This window comes from Nerophis lumbriciformis, linkage group LG20 (assembly GCF_033978685.3).
Source record: "Nerophis lumbriciformis linkage group LG20, RoL_Nlum_v2.1, whole genome shotgun sequence".
Taxonomy (NCBI): Eukaryota; Metazoa; Chordata; class Actinopteri; order Syngnathiformes; family Syngnathidae; genus Nerophis; species Nerophis lumbriciformis.
In genome coordinates, this window is record NC_084567.2 from 13,310,716 (window position 1) to 13,333,760 (window position 23,045).

Here is a 23,045-nt window from a genome sequence, read left to right on the forward strand (position 1 = left end):
CTTTCCAGGCGTTTTAGGCTCACATTGCGTACATTCACCTTAAATATATAAACATAGACGCGTAACGACATCATTTATCACGTCTTTTAGTTTCGTCCCAGGGTTTTCTCGGTGTAACACGTGTTAGCTTCTTGCTAACTATGAAGATGAAGAAACAACCAAACATCCTGTTGACAGGTAACACACAAACTACTTTTCTTACGTTTTCTGCTGGGTATAACACAACACTTGCACGACTGTTGCATCTCAGTTGTGGCTTTCATTCGCACATTTGGAGGCGTAAGTTCTCCGGACGGAGGACAGAAAAACAAACAAAACGACGGGAAGGAAGGACAAAAACTGGATTTCCCGGCCAAAAATGGAAGTTTTGGAAAGTCAAGCAGAAGAGATATAGACGTGTTGGGTTAGTTACTGAAAACCAGTAACTACTTACAGTTACTAGTTACTTTATTTAAAAAGTAACTCAGTTACTTACACCAAAAAGTAATGTGTTACTGTGAAAAGTAACTATTTAGTTACTTAAATATTTATTTTTATTTTTTCAAGGCCCCCTTTAATGCCCTTTTAGCCTTCATTTCAGTACTCCAGGCAGCTACAACCCTAAACTAACACCCTCCCCGGATTGTTAATAATCAAATGTAAACAATCAAATGCAGATACTTTTTCTTATGCCTTCTGATCTCTCTCTCTCTCTCTCTCTCTCTCTCTCTCTCTCACTCTCTCTCTCTCTCTCTCTCTCTCTCTCTCTCTCTCTCTCTCTCTCTCTCTCTCTCTCTCCCCCCACTACTTGCTCTCCATATCCTACCAAGTCAGACCTACATTGTTCCAATATCTATTTCTCTGTTCTCAATTGTTGATGACTGATGATAACAACCAAACCCCCCACACCCTGGATTGTAAATAATGTAAATAATTCAATGTGATTATCTTGTGTGATGACTGTATTATGATGATAGTATATATGATAGTATATATCTGTATCATGAATCAATTTAAGTGGACCCCGACTTAAACAAGTTGAAAAAGTTATTCGGGTGTTACCATTTAGTGGTCAATTGTACGGAATATGTACTTCACTGTGCAACCTACTAATAAAAGTCTCAATCAATCAATCAAACTGTTATTGCACTGGAGAATAATACAATCTGTTGATCAACTTGACATGCATTTGCATCACTGAACTCTGCTAAGAAATATGGTCTACATACAACACACAAAGACAAAGATATGTTTCAAAGGGCCAATTAGTTTCAGGCCAGAACAAATTGACAAAACTATTTTAAATAGCTGCAACATAACATACATAAGTAACAAACAGCATAATAACAACATAGCTGTAAACCAAGGAAGGCACACACTACATACACAAAGCCTAACCAGGTGTTTTTTCTCTCTCAAGGAATTCTGAAATAAAATCATGTCTGAAGCCCAGAACACTCTACACATTTCCCCAGTTTTAGTTTAGAGATAAGGAAAGATTGGCCTGGCCCACTAGCATCCCTCTTTATGTTTGTGAACTTTATAGTCTATACATTTAGAGTGATGTGATAATCAAACACTCTAGAAGTCTAGAATGAAAGAGCAACAGTATATAAGAGAATTGACAGAGTGTGTGTACATTCAGTGCGCAGTGCCTCGTTAAAATCCAGCCGCTGTTGCTTAGGAGGTGAAGTGTGTCTCTCTTTACTAGCTTCGTTGAAGCATGTTGCTATTGTAGGTGTTTCAGCAGATTTGAATTGCTAGGATAGGATCTTTGATCCAAGACACAACTTACATTTAACTGAAATGGTATTTTCTTTGTGGTCGACAAAAGAAAAGTAGTGAGAATATCTCCATGTTAAGAAACTTGGCTTCGGGCTTCGCCATGTCTTGTTAGTAAACACAGACACGCCCCCTCCCACATACACACACACACAGCGCGCGGCGCGCCTCTTCCTTGTCGCCTCTTCCGCAGCGCTCCAATAAAACACACTCAGATCTTCTCAGTTTCTAGCCGATACTACATAAAAAAATAACGTAAAATAACGCGGGCCCGCGGGCAGTAGTTTGGGGACCCCTGATCTAGTGACTTAAGTGTTGAAAGTGAAAAACATTTTTTTTAAATTGATTACTTATTTTAGCATGTTTATAAGTGGGTGCGTTTTTGGATCCCCAAGATTTTTAGTTCGGTTTAATTTTTTTTTACTGTCACTACTCTAAAATAATAAGGAATTAAATTGAATGGTGTTTGTTTATGGTATTATTTACTTATTTAAGGGTACAAATCAAATTTTGCATTCTGAAATTTTTGTGGGGGGGTAGAACTAGAGGTGCAGGAAATAATGGATCACGTTTTGATTGATTGATTGATTGATTGATTGATTGAGACTTTTATTAGTAGGTTGCACAGTGAAGTACATATTCCGTACAATTGACCACTAAATGGTAACACCCGAATAAGTTTTTCAACTTGTTTAAGTCGGGGTCCACTTAAATTGATTCATGATACAGATATATACTATCATCATAATACAGTCATCACACAAGATCATCACATTGAATTATTTACAATATTTACAATCCGGGGTGTGGAGGGGGGGGGGGGTTGGGTTTGGTTGTTATCATCAGTCATCAACAATTGAGAAAACTTTTATTGCGGTATTAGAGGATAGAGATGCCCTTACTTTTATACCTGTTGGAAGCGCATTCCACATTGATGTGGCATAAAATGAGAATGAGTTAAGACCTTTGTTAGATCGGAATCTGGGTTTAACGTGGTTAGTGGAGCTCCCCCTGGTGTTGTGGTTATGGCGGTCATTTACGTTAAGGAAGTAGTTTGACATGTACTTCGGTATCAGGGAGGTGTAGCGGATTTTATAGACTAGGCTCAGTGCAAGTTGTTTTACTTTGTCCTCCACCCTGAGCCAGCCCACTTTGGAGAAGTGGGTAGGAGTGAGGTGGGATCTGGGGTGGAGGTCTAGAAGTAATTTGACTAGCTTGTTCTGGGATGTTTGGAGTTTAGATTTGAGGGTTTTGGAGGTGCTAGGGTACCAGGAGGTGCATGCGTAATCGAAAAAGGGTTGAACGAGAGTTCCCGCCAGAATCCTCATGGTGCTTTTGTTGACCAGAGAGGAGATTCTATAGAGAAATCTCGTTCGTTGGTTGACCTTTTTGATTACCTTGGTTGCCATTTTATCACAGGAAAGATTAGCCTCTAGAATGGAACCTTGGTAGGTGACCTCATCTTTCCTGGTGATAACAATGTCACCCACTTTTATAGTGAAGTCATTGACCTTCTTAAGGTTGATGTGGGACCCAAATAGGATGGATTCCGTTTTTCCCAAGTGTATGGATAGCTTGTTGTCAGCGAGCCAGGTGCATGTTCTACAGAGTTCAGCACTGAGGATTTTCTCCACCTGTGACTTGTCCTTGTCTGATACCAGCAGGGTCGAGTCATCCGCACACAAGAACAATTCACAGTCGCATGCTGATGACAAGTCGTTTATGTATATTAGGAACAGTAAAGGCCCCAATACACTGCCTTGGGGGACTCCACAGCTTACTGAGAGGGGGGGGACACGGTGCCGTTCACCTCTACCACCTGCTCCCTCCCCTCCAAGTAAGATTGCATCCAGCTCGATGAGGTTTTGTCAAATCCGATTGCTCTGAGCTTATCCAACAGTATAGCGTGGTTAACGGTGTCAAAGGCCTTCTGAAGGTCCAGCATGACCATGCCGCAGTATTTGCCCGCGTCCACCTCATGTTTGATGTGGTCGGTCAGATAGAGAAGGCATGTGTCAGTGGAGTGGTTAGTTCTGAAGCCGGATTGGAATTTGTACATGAGTTTATTAGTGGCAAGGTAACCATCGACCTGTTCATAAACTATTTTCTCCATTACTTTCGAAATGGAACTGAGAATAGAAACAGGTTGGTAGTTGCCAGGTTCCAATTTGCTTCCTTTTTTAAAGAGGGGAGTTACTCTTGCTATCTTAAAATCTTTTGGTACTTGGCCTTGTGTAATTGATAGGTTTATTATGTGCGTGATGATCGGGGCAATGATGGAGGCAGAGTCCCTGAGGAATCTGGAGGGAATATTGTCAAGGCCGGTGGCCTTGTTTGGGTGGAGTGCGCTCAATTTTTTAAACACCTCATCAGCTGTGACCATATCTAATTTGAAATCATTGTTGGATATTCCTAGCTTTCTCTAGTTGCAAGTGATAAACGTTTATTTAGTGAAACGAAAAGAAATGTAAAAATGCATCAATATACATAAATTAAAGATGCATCAATAATCGATTTTTAATCGAGCCGTAGCTCCTGAATCGTAATCAAATCGTGAGGTGCCCAAAGATTCCCACCCCTAGGGGGAACTATTGTATGTTTTGTGTTTTACCATGTGTGTGTGTGAATGTATGTGTATATATATGTATATGTGTATGTATATATATATATATATATATATATATATATATATATATATATTTTATTTTTTTTTATTTTTTTTAACTTTATATTGACAGACCTGAAGTTGATCTAGAGATTTTCTTTAAAAACCGCCAACAATACTTTGTTTACGTTCTGTAGCCTGTATAATAACAAAGCATTGTTTCCGTTTTATTTGGGTAAGCAATCCATTTATGTCGCCATAGCTTTGCTCCAAGTTCCACATTGGCAGCGTGACCAAGTCATGCCAACCCTCACTCTCTCGGCTTCTGTCAGCTTCTCCAACGTCTCGGCTCTTCTTTCCAAATCAGAAATATTCATTCACCACATGATTCATCACAATGTTCAATGCATGATTGCGCTCGTCAATTGATGCTGACTTCCTCCTGCAGGAACACCTGGCGTTGGAAAAACAACCCTGGGAAAGGAGCTGGCTCAGCGGACAGGACTGACTTACGTTAACATCGGTGATCTGGCTAAAGAAGGTGAAACAAGTGCTTACTTTATGCTATTTAAAGGGGACCTACGGTGATTTGAAATGACAACTTCATAACAGTCGTACGTACATTTCTACAGGCTGTGGATACTTTAGCGACACACGTAATTGATGCCAGGTAACAGTTCATGTAAAAAGTGCCGACTGATTGATGTGCACATGAAAGTGTAATCTGACTCATGTGAGCAGGCTACTGTATAAACACATTTTGTTATAAGTTACAACAATTATTTTTAGGGCTGTCAAAGTTAATGCGATAATAACATATTAACTATAAGTTCCTTTAACGGCAAACATTTTTTTCAATGCACGATTAATGTTTTTACCCTGGGCCCGCTCCGTAGCTTGGAGAAAAAACAGCAATACCGTCCACTTACTGCTGAGCCACAAGCTGGAAAATAGCGAGCAGAACTGCACAAAGAAAGGGGGACCTGCTGGAAATCTCAGATCCATAGCCGTGACAAGTCGTTCTCCGGACAAGACAAAAACATTTTACCTTTTAGACGACATCATTGGAGCGAATGGCGGCCATTGCTGCTCGTAGAGAGGAGGAGCTTCACGTCCGTGTTTGGATTACAGTTAAGTGCATTATTAACATAAAATGTACATTGTTACTCAAACTGGTTTAGTAAGATGCAATGCAAGCACAGCAGAAACGGTCACTTTGATCGGTCAAAACATATTTTCTCATACCAATCACACATCCAATTGGCGGCTTCACAATAATAGCGCTACGCTTCACATCCGGTCTAACCAACAAAACAACAAAAAATCGACTTACAATACGATCATGCTATTCTGTGATATTTCTACCTAAATAAGTGTTTTTTGGCATATTGAAATTAAGTGTATTGTAATGGCAGCGGCGATATGAAGTAGGGCTGGGCGATATATCGATATACTCGATATATCGCGGGTTTGCCTCTGTGCGATATATAGAAAATTATTATATCGTGATATCGTGATATTGGAGTATACGTTGTCACGCAGTTGCTTTTAGCTGCGGGGATTACACTACAGGCGTTTCTCACTCTTTCTAGTCTCGCCTTCTCACAGGGGCGTAAAACAAGCGCACCTTCTTACATACGTCACATACTGTCGCGCGTGTAGCGTCATACGCCCTCGCCCAGCAGAGAGGTAGCAGCATGGCTAATGTTAGCTGAGGCAGGTGGTACGAGCGGTGCGAGTGACAATACAAGAGAAGGTGCGAAACTGATCACAAATGGAGGAAGAACAATTAATGCCCAAAAAAAACAGCACAGGGTTCATCATCTGGCGGTAGTTTGGCTTCAAGCGGGAAGATATTCAGCAGACAACAGTAATATGCAAAGTATGCAGCAGAAGCGTTGCTACAAAAGGTAGCAGCCAACGTTCCCTTTAAGGTGCGCGCCTGCGCAATTGCGCACTGCTCAAGCGTCCTCTGCGCACAGCAAATATATGCCGCGCACCAAATCAAATCCCATCTGAATTCTAAACAAAATAAACACATTTATTCTGTGTAATTTTGCAATGCAACTCTGAGTGACAGTGACAACAAGCGGCACTAACGGTGTTCGTCAACACCGTTCAATTGACAGGAATTGACGGGGGCAGGAATTATATCGATCACTTTATTGAGCAAAACTGTTTATGTTCGGCCATAATCACACCAAAAACATGAGTAAAAAACTTCTATCTCGAAAAACTAGTCATTTTCTGCCGTACAAACCAGGCCAAAACCAACTTGTCATCTGTCACCAACACTGGTGCGTTTATGGCCACACAAAAAGTCGGACAACTCAAACACCACACAAAGTTACACTATGACTCCTCAGTCATACTTGTGCTTGTTCTACTGTCATTTATTATTAATGTTAAAGGGGAACATTATCACAATTTCAGAATGGTTAAAACCATTAAAAATCAGTTCCCAGTGGTTTATTATATTTTTCGAAGTTTTTTTCAAAATTTTACCCATCACGCAATATCCCTAAAAAAAGCTTCAAAGCGCCTGATTTTAACCATCGTTATAAACACCCGTCCATTTTCCTGTGACGTCACATAGTGAAGCCAACACAAACAAACATGGCGGAAAGAACAGCAAGCTATAGCGACATTAGCTCGGATTCAGACTCGGATTTCAGCGGCTTAAGCGATTCAACAGATTACGAATGTATTGAAACGGATGGTTGTAGTGTGGAGGCAGGTAGCGAAAACGAAATTGAAGAAGAAACTGAAGCTATTGAGCCATATCGGTTTGAACCGTATGCAAGCGAAACCGACGAAAATGACACGACAGCCAGCGACACGGGAGAAAGCGAGGACGAATTCGGCGATCGCCTTCTAACCAACGATTGGTATGTGTTTGTTTGGCATTAAAGGAAACTAACAACTATGAACTAGGTTTACAGCATATGAAATATATTTGGCAACAACATGCACTTTGAGAGTGCAGACAGCCCAATTTTCATCAATTACCGTAATATATTCTGTAGACATACCCTCATGTCAGCAGGCTAGGGAAGCTAGGGTCGATATTCTTCTCTTGATCATCTTCGGGACGGTGTGAGCCAAGACATCCAGGGGGGTTAGCTCGCTCGTCTGCGGTAACAAACTGCCGCCATTGCTTGCCGTGCTACCGAGGTCCTTTGTCCCTGAATTGCTCACACACTCCGGCAGATTCAATGGGGGTCTGGCAGCAGATTTCTTTGACTTAATCGTTGGAAATGCATCTGCTTTGAGTGTCGCAGGATATCCACACATTCTTGCCATCTCTGTCATAGCATAGCCTTCGTCGGTAAAGTGTGCGGAACAAACATCCAATTTCTTGCCACTTTTGCATCTTTGGGCCACTGGTGCAACTTGAATCCGTCCTTGTTCGTGTTGTTACACCCTCCGACAACACACCGACGAGGCATGAAGTCTCAAAGGTACGGAAAACAGTCGAAAAAACGGAAAATAACAGAGCTGATTTGACTCGGTGTTTGAGAAAATGGCGGATTGCTTCCCGATGTGACATCACGTTGTGACGTCATCCCTCCGAGAGCGAATATTAGAAAGGCGTTTAATTCGCCAAAATTCACCCATTTAGAGTTCGGAAATCGGTTAAAAAAATATATGGTCTTTTGTCTGCAACATCAAGGTATATATTGACGCTTACATAGGTCTGGTGATAATTTTCCCCTTTAATTTATTGATATTAATCATGGAATGCTGTTACTAGAGAAAGTTACAGGAATGCACACTTCATCCTATGCTTACATTTCATTGTGCAACATGAGGATGCTTAAGGGGAACTAAATGTGATCTCTGAAAGGGGTACAAATGATTTCCAAAGCAGGACCCCCACCCAGACATATTGTACAATACTAATCCATAGCTTATGAAAAACAAGATTTCTTTTATTTTCATTACAAGTGGGCCAAATCACTAATATTACAAAATAATCTCATGAAAATGACTCCTCTCATTTGAGTGTTATTATAAAAGATTGGTTTGAGACAGGTGTGCTGCTGGTATTGCCACATGTGATGTTGCTCACATGTGCTCCACTGAATGCTCAGGGAGTTTTTGTGTTTGCTCACACACATGAACAATTAGAGGGAACATTGGTAGCAGCACTACTAATTTGTTCTTTCATTTAAAAAGTCACCCACGGGAGAATGAAGAGTGCTTGAAATTCTGCACGTTAACGTCTCCGGCCGGTGCCACACCCAAAAAAAGGCCGAAACAACCTGCACTGACAAATGAGCCTGACGTCTTCCATTTACAGATCAACACCATATGAAAAACATAGTCACAAACACAAGGAGATAACGTTCGCAGTAACTTATTACATAGCGAAGGACATGGCCCCATAAACATAATCTATGCAACATTTTGACCAGAGAACCACCATTACATGCTATGTAGACCACAAGGAAGTGTTTTCAATTTAGAAAAATAATAATAATATGACTCCTTTAATGCGCCCTATTATATGCATCAAGTGTTCATTCAAGGCTAAGGCAAAATATCGAGATATATATCGTATATCGCGATATGGCCTAAGAATATCGAGATATTAATAAAAGCCAATATCGCTCAGCCCTAATATGAAGGAAGAAGACTGTCTTTGAACAATCTCGTCGTCTTCTTCGCTACCACTGAGACTAGGTTTGATAGTGCAGGCATGCCAGCTACTGCCCTCTGCAGCCCACATCGGGTAATTACAGTAAACTACACAATATTACCATCGCTATGGTATATTCTTTTATCACCTGTTCTGATTGATGTTCTGATACAGAATGTTTAACAGGCTAAATATTACATTTTATTAATAAGTATGTAGAGAGAAGGTGAAGACATTGTCATGCAGAGATAAGAATGCCATTAACTTGTACAACATGTAAAGTTGTAGGGTGGAGTGCCATCTCCGGGTTGGGGAGGAGATCTTGCCCCAAGTGGAGGAGTTCAAGTACCTCGGAGTCTTGTTCACGAGTGAGGGAAGAGTGGATCGTGAGATCGACAGGCGGATCGGTGCGGCGTCTTCAGTAATGCGGACGCTGTATCGATCCGTTGTGGTGAAGAAGGAGCTGAGCCGGAAGGCAAAGCTCTCAATTTACCGGTCGATCTACGTTCCCATCCTCACCTATGGTCATGAGCTTTGGGTTATGACCGAAAGGACAAGATCACGGGTACAAGCGGCCGAAATGAGTTTCCTCCGCCGGGTGGCGGGGCTCTCCCTTAGAGATAGGGTGAGAAGCTCTGTCATCCGGGGGGAACTCAAAGTAAAGCCGCTGCTCCTCCACATCGAGAGGAGCCAGATGAGATGGTTCGGGCATCTGGTCAGGATGCCACCTGAACGCTTCCCTCGGGAGGTGTTTCGGGCACGTCCGACCGGTAGGAGGCCACGGGGAAGACCCAGGACATGTTGGGAAGACTATGTCTCCCGGCTGGCCTGGGAACGCCTCGGGATCCCCCGGGAGGAGCTGGACGAAGTGGCTGGGGAGAGGGAAGTCTGGGCTTACCTGCTTAGGCTGCTGCCCCCGCGACCCGACCTCGGATAAGCGGAAGAAGATGGATGGATGGATGGAACATGTAAAGTACAGAATATCAGAAACATTTATTCAGGCAGAAAACAATATCACCTAACATCTTTGATCGTAACAATCCACACTTTGTGTTATCAATACGTATCTAAACATGGAAGTGTAGCTCCTCTCCTCTTAATGCAAGTGCTCCTACAGCAGGAGTACAAATTCTGTATTCCTACAAAATACAAACTCTGGAGAGACACCAACTAACGCACTGCAGGTATTTTTTTTTTAAATTTTCTTCTTTTAAAATTTCTGTATCCTTTTTATGTTGAGCTGTTTCAAAAAGCATCATGTTTTAAAAAATGTCATTAGAGCAAGTTAATTGTCCGGTCATGGCATTAAAACTTATTACTACTTTTCTGGATTTGATCGTACCTCCGTTTTTAGTAGGAAAGCCAGACATCTCTTAGTACATTAGACCCCAGGATGTCACATGTACACTTGCACAATACAACATGTCCACAAAAGAAGCATTGTTACAAGGTGATCTTTCTTCCAGGAGATCTGTATGATGGTTATGATGAGGAGTACAACTGCCCCATTCTGGATGAAGACCGGGTGAGTCATGTTTCCAAAATATCTGTTTGGAACAAAGCATGATTGAATTATTGTTTTCCTCTCAAACTTTGGCAACATTCATGGAGGGCAGAATCAAGTATAGCCTTTATCACCTTTTACAATAAGCAACAACATTTGAAACATATAGTATCACTAATAACACAGATTTGGTTTTAAATGTACAAAACCCAAAACCAGTGAAGTTGGCACGTTGTGTAAATGGTAAATAAAAACAGAATACAATGATATGCAAATCCTTTTCAACCTGTATTCAATTGAATAGACTGCAAAGACAAGATACTTAACGTTTGAACTGGAAATATATACGTTTGAAACTGCAAATATTAGCTCATTTAAAATTTGATGCCTGCAACATGTCTCAAAAAAGCTGGCATAAGTGGCAAAAAAGACAGAGAAAGTTGAGGCATGCTCATCAAACACCTATTTGGAACATCCCACAGGTGAACAGGCTAATTGGGAACAGGTGGGTGTCATGATTGGGTATAAAAGCAGCTTCCATGAAATGCTCAGTCATTCACAAACAAGGATGGGGCGAGGGTCACCACTTCGTCAACAAATGCCTGAACAAAATGTCCAACAGTTTAAGAACAACATTTTTCAACGAGCTATTGCGAGGAATTTAGGGATTTCCCCATTTAAGGTCCGTAATATCATCAAAAGGTTTAGAGAATCTGGAGAATTTACTGCACGTAAGCAACGATATTACGGATCTTCGATCCCTCAGGCTGTACTGCATCAAAAAGCGACATCAGTGTGTAAAGGATATCACCACATGGGCTCAGGAACACTTCAGAAAACCACTGTCAGTAACTACAGTTGGTCGCTACATCTGTAAGTGCAAGTTAAAACTCTACTATGCAAAGCGAAAGCCATTTATCAACAAACCCAGAAACGCCGCCGGCTTCGCTGGGGTTGAGCTCATCTAAGGTGGACTGATGTATAGTGGAAAAGTGTTCTGTGGTCTGACGAGTCCACATTTCAAATTGTTTTTGGAAACTGTGGACGTCGTGTCCTCCGGACCAAAGAGGAAAAGAACCATCCGGATTGTTCTCCGCGCAAAGTTGAAAATCCAGCATCTGTGATGGTATGGGGGTTGGCAAAGGCATGGGTAACTTACACATCTGTGAAGGCACCATTAATGCTGAAAGGTACATACAGGTTTTGGAGCAACATATGTTGTCATCCAAGCAACGTTACCATGGACGCCCCTGCTTATTTCAGCAAGACAATGCCAAGCCACATGTTACAACAGCGTGGCTTCGTAGTAAAAGAGTGTGGGTACTAGACTGGCCTGCCTGTAGTCCAGACCTGTCTCCCATTGAAAATGTGTGGTGCATTATGAAGCCTAAAATACCACAACGGAGACCCCGGATTGTTGAACAACTTAAGCTGTACATCAAGCAAGAATGGGAAAGAATTCCACTTCAAAAATGTGTCTCCTCAGTTCCGAGACGTTTACTGAGTGTTGTTAAAAGGAAAGGCCATGTAACACAGTGGTAAAAATGCCCCTGTGACAACTTTTTTGCAATGTGTTGCTGCCATTAAATTCTAAGTTAATGATTATTTGCAAAAAAAATGTAGTTTCTCAGTTTGAATGTTAAATATCTTGTCTTTGCAGTTTATTCAATTGAATATAAGTTGGAAATGATTTGCAAGTCATTGTATTCTGTTTTTATTTACTATTTACACAACGTGCCAAATTCACTGGTTTTGGGTTCTAACATAAAACATTTGGTTGGCTTTTTTACAGAAAATATATGCATCATTGCCAATCAAAATGATCATGACATCATATATATGATGCTGTTATATTTGCCACGCCCCTAGCGTAACATATACTGTTCAGTGACACCCTGGGGGAAACCCTGAGATATGCCATATCATACTGCCAAACCTAACTTGTGTGCCTGTTCTGATGGTGCAGGTGGTGGATGAGCTTGAAGACAAGATGGCGCTTGGCGGAGTGATTGTGGACTACCACGGCTGTGATCTGTTCCCTGAGCGCTGGTTCCACATTGTGTTTGTCCTGCGCACAGACAACACTCAGCTGTACACGCGTCTTGAGAACAGGTACCTGCCAGCGTCACCTTTCTGTCAGACCCTTTCAACTATGGAGCACTTCGCTATTAAATGGACTGCTGTGAGAATTAAACTACCGTATTTTCCGCACTATAAGGCGCACCGGATTATTAGCCGCACCTTCTATGAATTACATATTTCATAATTTTGTCCACCAATAAGCCGCCCCGGACTATAAGCCGCGCCTACGCTGCGCTAAAGTGAATGTCAAAAAAACGCTGCGCTAAAGTGAATGTCAAAAAAACAGTCAGATAGTTCAGTCAAACTTTAATAATATATTGAAAACCAGCGTTCTAACAACTCTGTCCCAAAATGTACGCAAATGTGCAATCACAAACATAGTAAAATTCAAAATGGTGTAGAGCAATAGTAACATAATGTTGCTCGAACGTTAATGTCACAACACACAAAATAAACATAGCGCTCACCTTCTGAAGTTATTCTTCATTCGTAAATCCTTCGAATTCTTCGTCTTCGGTGTCCGAATTGAAAAGTTGCGCAAGCGTGGTATCCAAAATGGCCGGTTCCGTCTCGTAGAAGTCATCGGGAGTCAGTGTCGCTGTTGTTCTGTGAATCCTGCCTTCCGGAAAGCTCGGACCACAGTTGTGACCGAAATATCTGCCCAAGCATTTACGATCCACTGGCAAATGTTGGCGTATGTCGTCCGAGGCTGTCTGCCCGTCTTAGTGAAGGTGTGTTCGCCTTCGGAGCTGTGTGAAAAAAGCCACCCGGCCTCTTCGCGTAAACTTCCCTTAACCACTCGCTCATCTTTTCTTCATCCATCCATCCCTTCGAGTTAGCTTTTATGATGACGCCGGCTGGAAAGGTCTCTTTTGGCAAGGTCTTCCTTTTGAATATCACCATGAGTGGAAGTTAGCATGGCAAGCTAGAACCACAGTGAAGGATGACTTCTCATTCCCTGTGGAGCGAATATTCACCGTACGTGCTCCCGTTCCACAGTGCGGTTCAGTTGCTGTGAAATACGGTAGTAATCCGTGTGCGGATGGAGAGATTGCGTCTTTTTATGAACCGGATCGTTTAGTAGGAGCCATTTTGTGGTCTTTACAGATGTAAACAGGAAATGAAACGTACGGTGATATCCGCGCATTTTTTCTTCTTCTTCCGGGGGCGGGTGAAGCGCTTCCTGTTCTATGGGGGCGGGTGAAGCGCTTCCTGTTCTATGGGGGCGGGTGCTTTCCTTGGCGGTTGCTTGCGTAGAAGAAGAAGCGCTTCCTGTTCTACCGGGAAAAAAGATGGCGGCTGTTTACCGAAGTTGCGAGATCGAAACTTTATGAAAATTAATCGTAATAAAGCGCACCGGGTTATAAGGCGCACTGTTAGCTTTTGAGAAAATTTGTGGTTTTTAGGTGCGCCTTATAGTGCGGAAAATACGGTACTGTATTTTCTGGACTATGAGACACACCCGCTAGATTTCAGAAGAAAAAAAAAGTTCCCTTATATTAGTCGCACCGGACTATAAGCCACATATATACTGTATAGGTTGTGGAATGAGTTATTTACCGTATTTTCCGCACCATAAGGCGCCCTGGGTTATAAGCCGCGCCTTCAATGAACGGCATATTTCAAAACTTTGTTCACCTATAAGCCGCCCCCCCGTGTTGTAAGCCGCATCTAACTGCGCTAAAGGAATGTCAAAAAAACAGTCAAATAGGTCAGTCAAACTTTAATAATATATTAAAACCAGCGTGATGTGGGCGCGCATGGAATCGTATATCAACATGGACGAAGCTGCGTGAAAAAAGCCACCCGGCCTCTTCGCGTAAACTTAAACTTACCTTAACCACTTGCTCATCTTTTCTTCATCCATCCCTTCGAGTTAGCTTTTATGATGACGCCGGCTGGAAAGGTCTCTTTTGGCAAGGTCTTCCTTTTGAATATCACCATGGGTGGAAGTTTCTGGCCATTAGCATGGCAAGCTAGAACCACAGTGAAGGATGACTTCTCATTCCCTGTGGTGCGAATATGCACCGTACGTGCTCCCGTTGTATCCACAGTGCGGTTCACAGGAATATCAGTTGCTGTGAAATAGTAATCCGTGTGCGGATGGAGAGATTGCGTCTTTTCATGAACCGGATCCCTGTCGTTTAGTAGGAGCCATTTTGTGGTCTTTACAGATGTAAACACACAAAGGAAATGAAACGTACGTAATATCCGCGCGCTTTTTCTTCTTTTACGCGGGCGGGTGGTTGCTTACAGTAGAAGAAGAAGCGCTTCCTGTTCTATGGGGGCGGGTGCTTACCTTGGCGGTTGCTTGCGTAGAAGAAGAAGCGCTTCCTGTTCTACCGGGAAAAAAGATGGCGGCTGTTTACCGTAGTTACGAGACCGAAACTTTATGAAAATGAATCTTAATATTTATCCATATATAAAGCGCACCGGGTTATAAAGCGCACTGTCAGCTTTTGAGAACATTTGTGGTTTTTAGGTGCGCCTTATAGTGCGGAAAATACGGTATACAGAAATATTCTGTAAATATTTATTTACATACCTTAATTGTTTCCAAACGGTGTCTGTAACACGGCAGTAAAACGGCTGAGCAAACAAAACATAAGTCATGGACGCACCAGCTGCGCAAGCTAGCTCTCCAATCAGCTAAACAGACTCAATAACTCCCCGGTGACGTTTTGGTGAATTTACTGAGGAATTTGTGGAAGTGAAACAACACAAAAAAGAATGCCATTGTAAGTTAATAATACTAACACAGACACTCGTAAAACTGTTAGCATATTAGCTAATGCTAATATGTACGATAGCACGTACAAATATGCACGGAATCACTCCTACAGACATCACACATGGGACGCTTTAGTCAGTAGGAATTGTTTTAGTTATATTGTAAAACTTACAAACGTTGCTAGGAGCGATGAGTGAAGAACCCATACGTGTAGGAACGCCTTGGACGGCTCGGCGACCTAACAGCACTTCTACGTCCGGTTGAAAGCACTAAATGGAAGGACATAGGACATACTCCACCAAAACATGGTGCCATAGCACAAACAATAACATTCTTTTTTTTATACTATTTGCATTATGACAGTCAGCAAGGGAAAATACATAAATTAGCCGCACCGTCTTAAAGGCCACAGAGTACAAAGCGTAGGAAAAACGTAACGGCTTATAGTTTAGAATTTATGGTACATCTTAGGGCTGGGCAATGAATTGAACTTTAATTTCAATTTTCATGATGGCATCTCACAATTATGAAAATATAATATCCATGCATCCTAGGGCTGGGCAATATGGCCTTTTATTTATATCTCGATATTTTTAAGACATGTTACGATACACGATATATATCTCGATATTTTGCCTTAGCCTTGAATTAACACCTGATGCATATAATCACAGCAGTATGGTGATTCTATGTGTCTACATTAAAACATTCTTGTTCATACTGCATTAATATATGCTCATTTTAAACTTTCATGCAGAGAGAGAAACCACAACTAAGTCAATTTACCAAAAGTGTATTTATTAAACAGTTATTAAGCAGTGGCACAAACATTCATGTCATTTCCAAAACCAAAAGTGCAAGATTGTCAGAGACATTTTAAAACGGCATGGCATTGGGGCGGCATGGCGTAGTGGGTAGAGCAACCGTGCCAGAAACCTGAGGGTTGCAGGTTCGCTCCCCGCCTCTTACCATCCAAAAAAAAAAAAATCGCTGCCGTTGTGTCCTTGGGCGGGACACTTCACCCTTTGCCCCCGGTGCCACTCACACCGGTGAATTGAATGATGAATGATAGGTGGTGGTCGGAGGGGCCGTTGGTGCAAATTGCAGCCACGCTTCCGTCAGTCTACCCCAGGGCAGCTGTGGCTATGAAAGTAGCTTACCACCACCAGGTGTGAATGAATGATGGGTTCTACATGTAAAGCGACTTTGGGTACTTAGAAAAGCGCTACCGGGTATATAAATCCCAGGTATTATTATTATTATTATTAAAACAAGCTATGAGTGCACTTTTGTGCATGATGTCACTAAAGTGACATCTCAAAACAACACTAAATTAAAGTGCACTTTTTGTACAAAACGCCACTGCAATAGTTTAAAACAAATAAAGTGCACTTTTTTGCATGATGTCACACAAGATATTTCAATAACTGTCAAATAAAAATGAGCTGCATAATAGGAAATCAAATTGTGTATGTCCTTCGCTATGTGGTAGGTTCCTGCGGACGTTATCTCCTTCTGTTGCTGACTAATTTTTTTCATATGGTGTTGATCTGGAAATGGTTGCTCCGGCATTTTGTGGGTGTGGCACCGAACGGAGATGTTGACATGCAGAGTTTCAAGCACTCTTCATTCTCTAGCGCATGGGAGTCAAACTCTGGCCCGCCGGGCCAAATTTGGCCCGCCGTGTAGTTTCACATGGCCCTTGAGGCGATATCAAATTAACACTAGAGCTGGCCCACCAATTATATACAGCGGCGGTGGCGCGGTAACACCGCATTCACCGCTAATTCTCATACTTGCCAACCCTCCCGGGAGACTCCCAATTTCATTGCCCCTCCCAATAATAGTCACGTCTGCTTTTAATCCAGTCCAACGAGTGCTGGCCCAGTCACATAATATGTGCGGCTTCTGCACGCACACAGAAGTGAATGCAACCCATACTTAATCAACAGCGATACAGGTTACACTGAGGGTGCCCGTATAAACAACTTTTACACTGTTAGAAATATACGCCACACTGTGTGAACCCACACTAAACAAGAATGACAAACACATTTCGGAAGAACATCCGCACCGTAACACAACATAAACACAACAGAACAAATACCCAGAACCCTTTGCAGCACTAACTCTTCCGGGACGCTACAAGGTGTGTGTGGGCGGGTGGTGTATATTGTAGCGTCCCGGAAGAGTTAGTGCTGCAAAGGGTTCTGGGTATTTGTTCTGTTATTTTTATGTTGTGTTACGGTACGGATGTTCTCCCAAAATGTGTTTGTCATTCTTGTTTGGTGTGGGTTCACACAGTGTGGCGTATATTTCTAACAGTGTAAAAGTTGTTTATATGGTCACCCTCAGTGTAACTTGTATTGCTGTGGATTAAGTATGCGCTGCATTCACATGTTTGTGCATACAGACGCCGCACATATTTTGTGATCGGGCCAGCACGTTGTTAGAATGGATGAAAAGCAGACATGACGACAGCTCGTAGAGGACGTTAAAGGCAGTGCCTTTAAGGCACGCCCCCAAGACTGTGGTCCTGGCGGACTACGAGATATAATGACTGATGAACACCTTCGTTCGATAATGAAGGTTGCCTCAGCTCAAAGCCTGAGCCCCGACATTAATGAACTAGCATCCAAGAAAAGATGGCAGGTATCTGGCTTGAGCACATCAGATTAGATCAGTGTGTTGCAAACTGAGCAGTATAAAGTCCTGAATGGTTGGTATATTCATTGTTATTTTATTTTCAAATTTATTAGCCTGTGGAAAAAGTTAATGTTGATGTTTACCTCAGAAGGCTGCAAAAAGAAAAGAGGCATTACATTTTTTTTTAAATTGTATTTGATATGCCATTGATATTTTTTAATTATTATTATTATTATTATTATTATTTGAAACTGGATTTTGCATGTCACTATAAAGTTATATAAGCCTTGCTTGTTCAATATTCAATGCAAAACTTGTTTGGGTCCCTATTAAAAGGTTAATTTGTTCAACCTTGGCCCGCAGCTTTGTTCAGTTTTAAATTTTGTCCCACTCTGTATTTGAGTTTGACACCACTGCTGTAGCGGGTGACTTTTCAAATGATGCTACAAATTAGCAGTAGGTGCTACTTTTTGTAGCAACGCTTTTGCCGCATACTTGTTCGACATCTTCCCGCTTGAAGCCAAACCACCGCCAGACGATGGACCCTGTGCTGTTTTTCTTAGGAATGAATTCTTCCTTCATTTGTTACCAGATTCGCACCTTCTTTCTCTCGTATTACCACTCGCACCACTCCGCTGGCATCACAGCTAATGTTACCCATGCTGCTACCTCTCTGCTCAGCGAGGGCGTGTGACGCGACAGTATGTGACGTGTGTAAGAAGGTGCGCTTGTTTTAAGTCTCTGAGAAGGAGAGACAAGAAAGAGTGAAAAGAGCCTGTAGTGTAATGCACGCCGCTAAAAGCAACTGCGTGAGAACGTATACTCGAATATCACGATATAGTCATTTTCTATATCACACAGAGACAAACCCGCGATATATCGAGTATATCGATATATCGCCCAGCCCTACTGCATCCATTTCCTACCGTCAGGAAGTAAAAGTTGAACGTGAACATTATTGTTTTACGCTTGTTACCTTGGATGCGTGTCACTTTAAACACACTCAACTAAATACGTTACAACATTTTAGCATTATATTTGTGTTAACTAGAAAATTCCCGATGCGGCAGCTTAATGTCAATAAAGCAGCATGAGCTAGTTTACAGGCATGTGAAACGTTCGCCAAAACGCAGAAATTCGCGTTTTTAAACTGTCTTTTTCGCGTCAAAATGTCACTTTCAGAAAACTCGGTTGTTCCTCTTGACTAAACGCCGCACTGAGTTGTAGGACGGGGAGACGACCGGGAGCACGGAAACTAGCTCGTTAGCATAGTTAGCATCATCTAGGTAGCTTGCATGTGTTTGCTCGCCGAGCCGCAACGTTTCTACGATCATATTTGGATGAGTACAATCCCAAGCAGTTGTAGTTGTGGAGTATTTATTAGTAGCTAGTGTGGAGAATGCATATACAGTATGTTTAAGAGTTATTTCTTTTTACATAGCCATGTTTAGAGTAGATAGAACTTTTCCTTTGTATATTCTACTAGTTTCTCTTGTGTTCAGAGGTCTGTTTAGTGTCTTAAACCATCGGAATGTGAAATACAACCCCCACTCTTTTCTTATCAGTGTTGCGAGGGGGAGAAGATGGGGGCTTTCTTTGTGTGCAAGGAGTTGGCTTTTCCGTTTGAATGTGAGATCAACTAGAGTAGCCGATATGAATGTATTGGTCTAGGTCAGGGGTCAGGAACCTTTTTGGCTTAGAGAGCCATGAAAGCCAAATATTTTAAAATGTATTTCCGTGAGAGCCATATAATATTTTTTAACACTGAATACAACGAAATGCGTGCATTTTTAGGTAAGGCCAACATTTTAGAGTATAATAAGTCTCTTATTCTTTTTAATAACATTATTATTCTGAAGCTAACCAATAGTAAATAAAATACTTCTTATCATTAATGCGACTTCTTGAACAGGTGCGGTAAAAAACGGATGGATGGATTAAAATGCATGAGAAGGTTTTATATTTTGAACGTTATTTTTAACACTGTGATTACCAGCGGAATTATTCATTACTTATCGTGTTAAGCAATGTCAGCTAAGATTTATCTAAGAGCCAGATGCAGTCATCAAAAGAGCCACATCTGGCTCAAGAGCCATAGGTTCCCTACCCCTGGTCTCGGTGGTTCTCCTAAAGCTTTAGTAAAACTTGATAATATTCCTATTCTGTCTTGGTGGTCCTTCTTACTCAGCATACTGTATATGTCATCGAAAAAACTTGGGATTGACCAGTAACTTAGATTCCCTGGGAGGAAGAGCTGGTCTGACGCAACACTAGCCAGAAGGTATATTATGGATGCAAACAGGAAGTGTATTACGTGAGGGGGTGTGGCTATAGGACAGAGTTGTTTTCTGACTTCCTTGCATGCATGTTGTAGAATCGGCCATGTTAGGTGACACTAATGTGATTGAATGATGTAGTAGTTGTGTGCTATATGACACAAAGGTTGCTAATGAGAATACATCTGAAGTCAAATAGAACTGCAGGAAATGTCGTCTTCATTTTCAACATTTTCTTTCAGGACTTCCTGCCGATAGAAATGTTCCTCTTTTCTTTGTCAGTTTTCCCCTTTTTGTCCCCTCGCATGCCTGCAGTTATCTCTCCGTCATCACGGCGCCACTAAAAGTAGTTCCTCGGCGTTAGCGCTTCAAATGACAATATATCGAATACATGTTAATATTCAGGTCACCACATGTAAATGGAGTATTGTTGGTGCCTTTGGGATGTTTTTTAGAGGGTTTTATGGGCGCAATTATGAGCTGCATTGTTAGCCACCTCCTATTTGCCATATTTTACGACTTAGAATGCATGAAAAAGAAACACTTATGTGTTCTTGCCTTACATAAGGACTGTGATAGACAACATTCCAAGTAAATGTTGGCAAGATGGAAAACAAAACTGCACTCATGGACTGTTCAAATATATCCTAAATGACAAAACCCAAAAGCAGTGAAGTTGGCACGTTGTGTAAATGGTCAATAAAAACAGAATACAATGATTTGCAAATCCTTTTCAACTTATATTCAATTGAATAGACTGCAAAGACAAGATATTTAATGTTCGAACTGAGAAACATAATAATCATTAACTTAGAATTTAATGGCAGCAACACATTGCAAAAAAAGTTGTCACAGGGGCATGTTCACCACTGTGTTACATGACCTTTCCTTTTAACAACACTCAGTAAATGTTTGGGAACTGAGGAGACACATTTTTGAAGCTTTTCAGGTGGAATTCTTTCCCATTCTTGCTTGATGTGCAGCTTAAGTTGTTCAGTAGTCCGGGGTCTCCATAGTGGTATTTTAGGCTTCATAATGCACCACACATTTTCAATGGGAGACAGGTCTGGACTACATGCAGGCCAGTCTAGTACCCGCACTCTTTTACTATGAAGCCACGTTGATGTAACACGTGACTTGGCATTGTCTTGCTGAAATAAGCAGGGGTGTGCATGATAACGTTGCTTGGATGGCAACATTTGTTGCTCCAAAAGCTGTATGTACCTTTTAGCTTTAATGGTGCCTTCACAGATGTGTAAGTTACCCATGTCTTGGGCACTAATACACCCCCATACCATCACAGATGCTGGCTTTTCAACTTAACGTCAGTAACAGTCCGGATGGTGCTTTTGCTCTTTGGTCCGGAGGACACGACGTCCACAGATTCCAAAAACAATTTGAAATGTGGACTCGTCAGACCACAGAACACTTTTACACTTTGCATCTATGCATCTTAGATGAGCTCGGGCCCAGCGAAGCCGGCGGCGTTTCTGGGTGTTGTTGATAAATGGCTTTTGCTGTGCATAGTGGAGTTTTAACTTGCACTTACAGATGTAGCGACGAACTGTAGTTACTGACAGTGGTTTTCTGAAGTGTTCCTGAGCCCTTGTGGTGATATCCTTTACACACTGATGTCGCTTTTTCATGCAGTACCGCCTGAGGGATTGAAGGTCACGGGCATTCAATGTTAGTTTTCAGCCTTGCTGCTTGCGTGCAGTGATTCTTCCAGATTCTCTGAATCTTTTGATGATATCACGGACCGTAGATGGTGAAATCCCTAAATTCCTTGCAATAGCTCGTTGAGAAATGTTGTTATTAAACAATTTGCTCACACATTTGTTGACAAAGTGGTGACCCTTGCCCCATCCTTGTTTGTGAATGACTGAGCATTTCATGGAAGCTACTTTTATACCCAATCATGGCACCCACCTGTTCCCAATTAGCCTGTTCACCTGTGGGATGTTTCAAATAAGTTTTTGATGAGCATTCCTCAACTTTCTCAGTCTTTTTTGGCACTTGTGCAAGCTTTTTTGAAAGATATTGCAGGCATCAAATTCCAAATTAGCTAATATTTGCAAAAAATAAAGTTTTCCAGTTCGAACATTAAATATCTTCTTTGCCGTCTATTCAATTGAATATAAGTTGAAAAGGTTTTGCAAATCATTGTATTCTCTTCGTATTTACCATTTACACAACGTACCAACTTCACTGCTTTTGGGTTTTGTACTTGACAACCGACTTTTTTGGTCATTTTTCATTTTCCTACTGAGGACTTGAGGTGAGATGACAAAAGGTGAATGAGTGACATGTCATGGGATCTGAGCCTAGGATGTCGTTGTGGCTTGTGCAGCCCTTTGAGACACTTGTGATTAAGGGCTATATAAATAAACTTTGATTGATTGATTGATTGATTGATTTATAATGGCATCTTTCTGACAGAGGCTACACCGGCAGGAAGCTGCAGGAAAATGTGCAGTGTGAAATCTTCCAGAGCATCTACGAGGAGGCACGGGAGGCCTACAAAGAGGAGATCGTTCACCAACTGCCCAGCAACACTCCCCAGGACATGGACAACAACCTGGACCAGATCCTGCAGTGGACTGAGCAGTGGATCAAGGAGCACAACTAGCCTTATGTATGTCAAATATCTTTTCTACATCAAGAAATAAATACCTACAATATCCAAATAGTCTTATCAACATGTATCAAACACTGCATTCAGGCGGAAGGCGGGGTACACCCTGGACAAGTCACCATCTCATCACAGGGCCAACACAGATAGACAGACAACATTCACA

The 23,045-nt window shown here is 41.8% G+C and overlaps 1 protein-coding gene across 1 annotated transcript; it reads left to right on the forward strand.

The window, feature by feature from the left end:
* Nucleotides 1-27: 27 nt before the first annotated feature.
* ak6 (adenylate kinase 6) lies at nt 28-22,934 on the forward strand. Its single transcript, XM_061981028.2, has 5 exons — nt 28-177; nt 4,815-4,907; nt 10,475-10,533; nt 12,479-12,624; nt 22,687-22,934. Exons 1-5 carry the CDS (start codon nt 141-143, stop codon nt 22,874-22,876), a joined length of 525 nt encoding a protein of 174 aa, XP_061837012.1. The 5' UTR covers nt 28-140; the 3' UTR covers nt 22,877-22,934.
* The last annotated feature ends 111 nt before the right edge of the window (nt 22,935-23,045 follow it).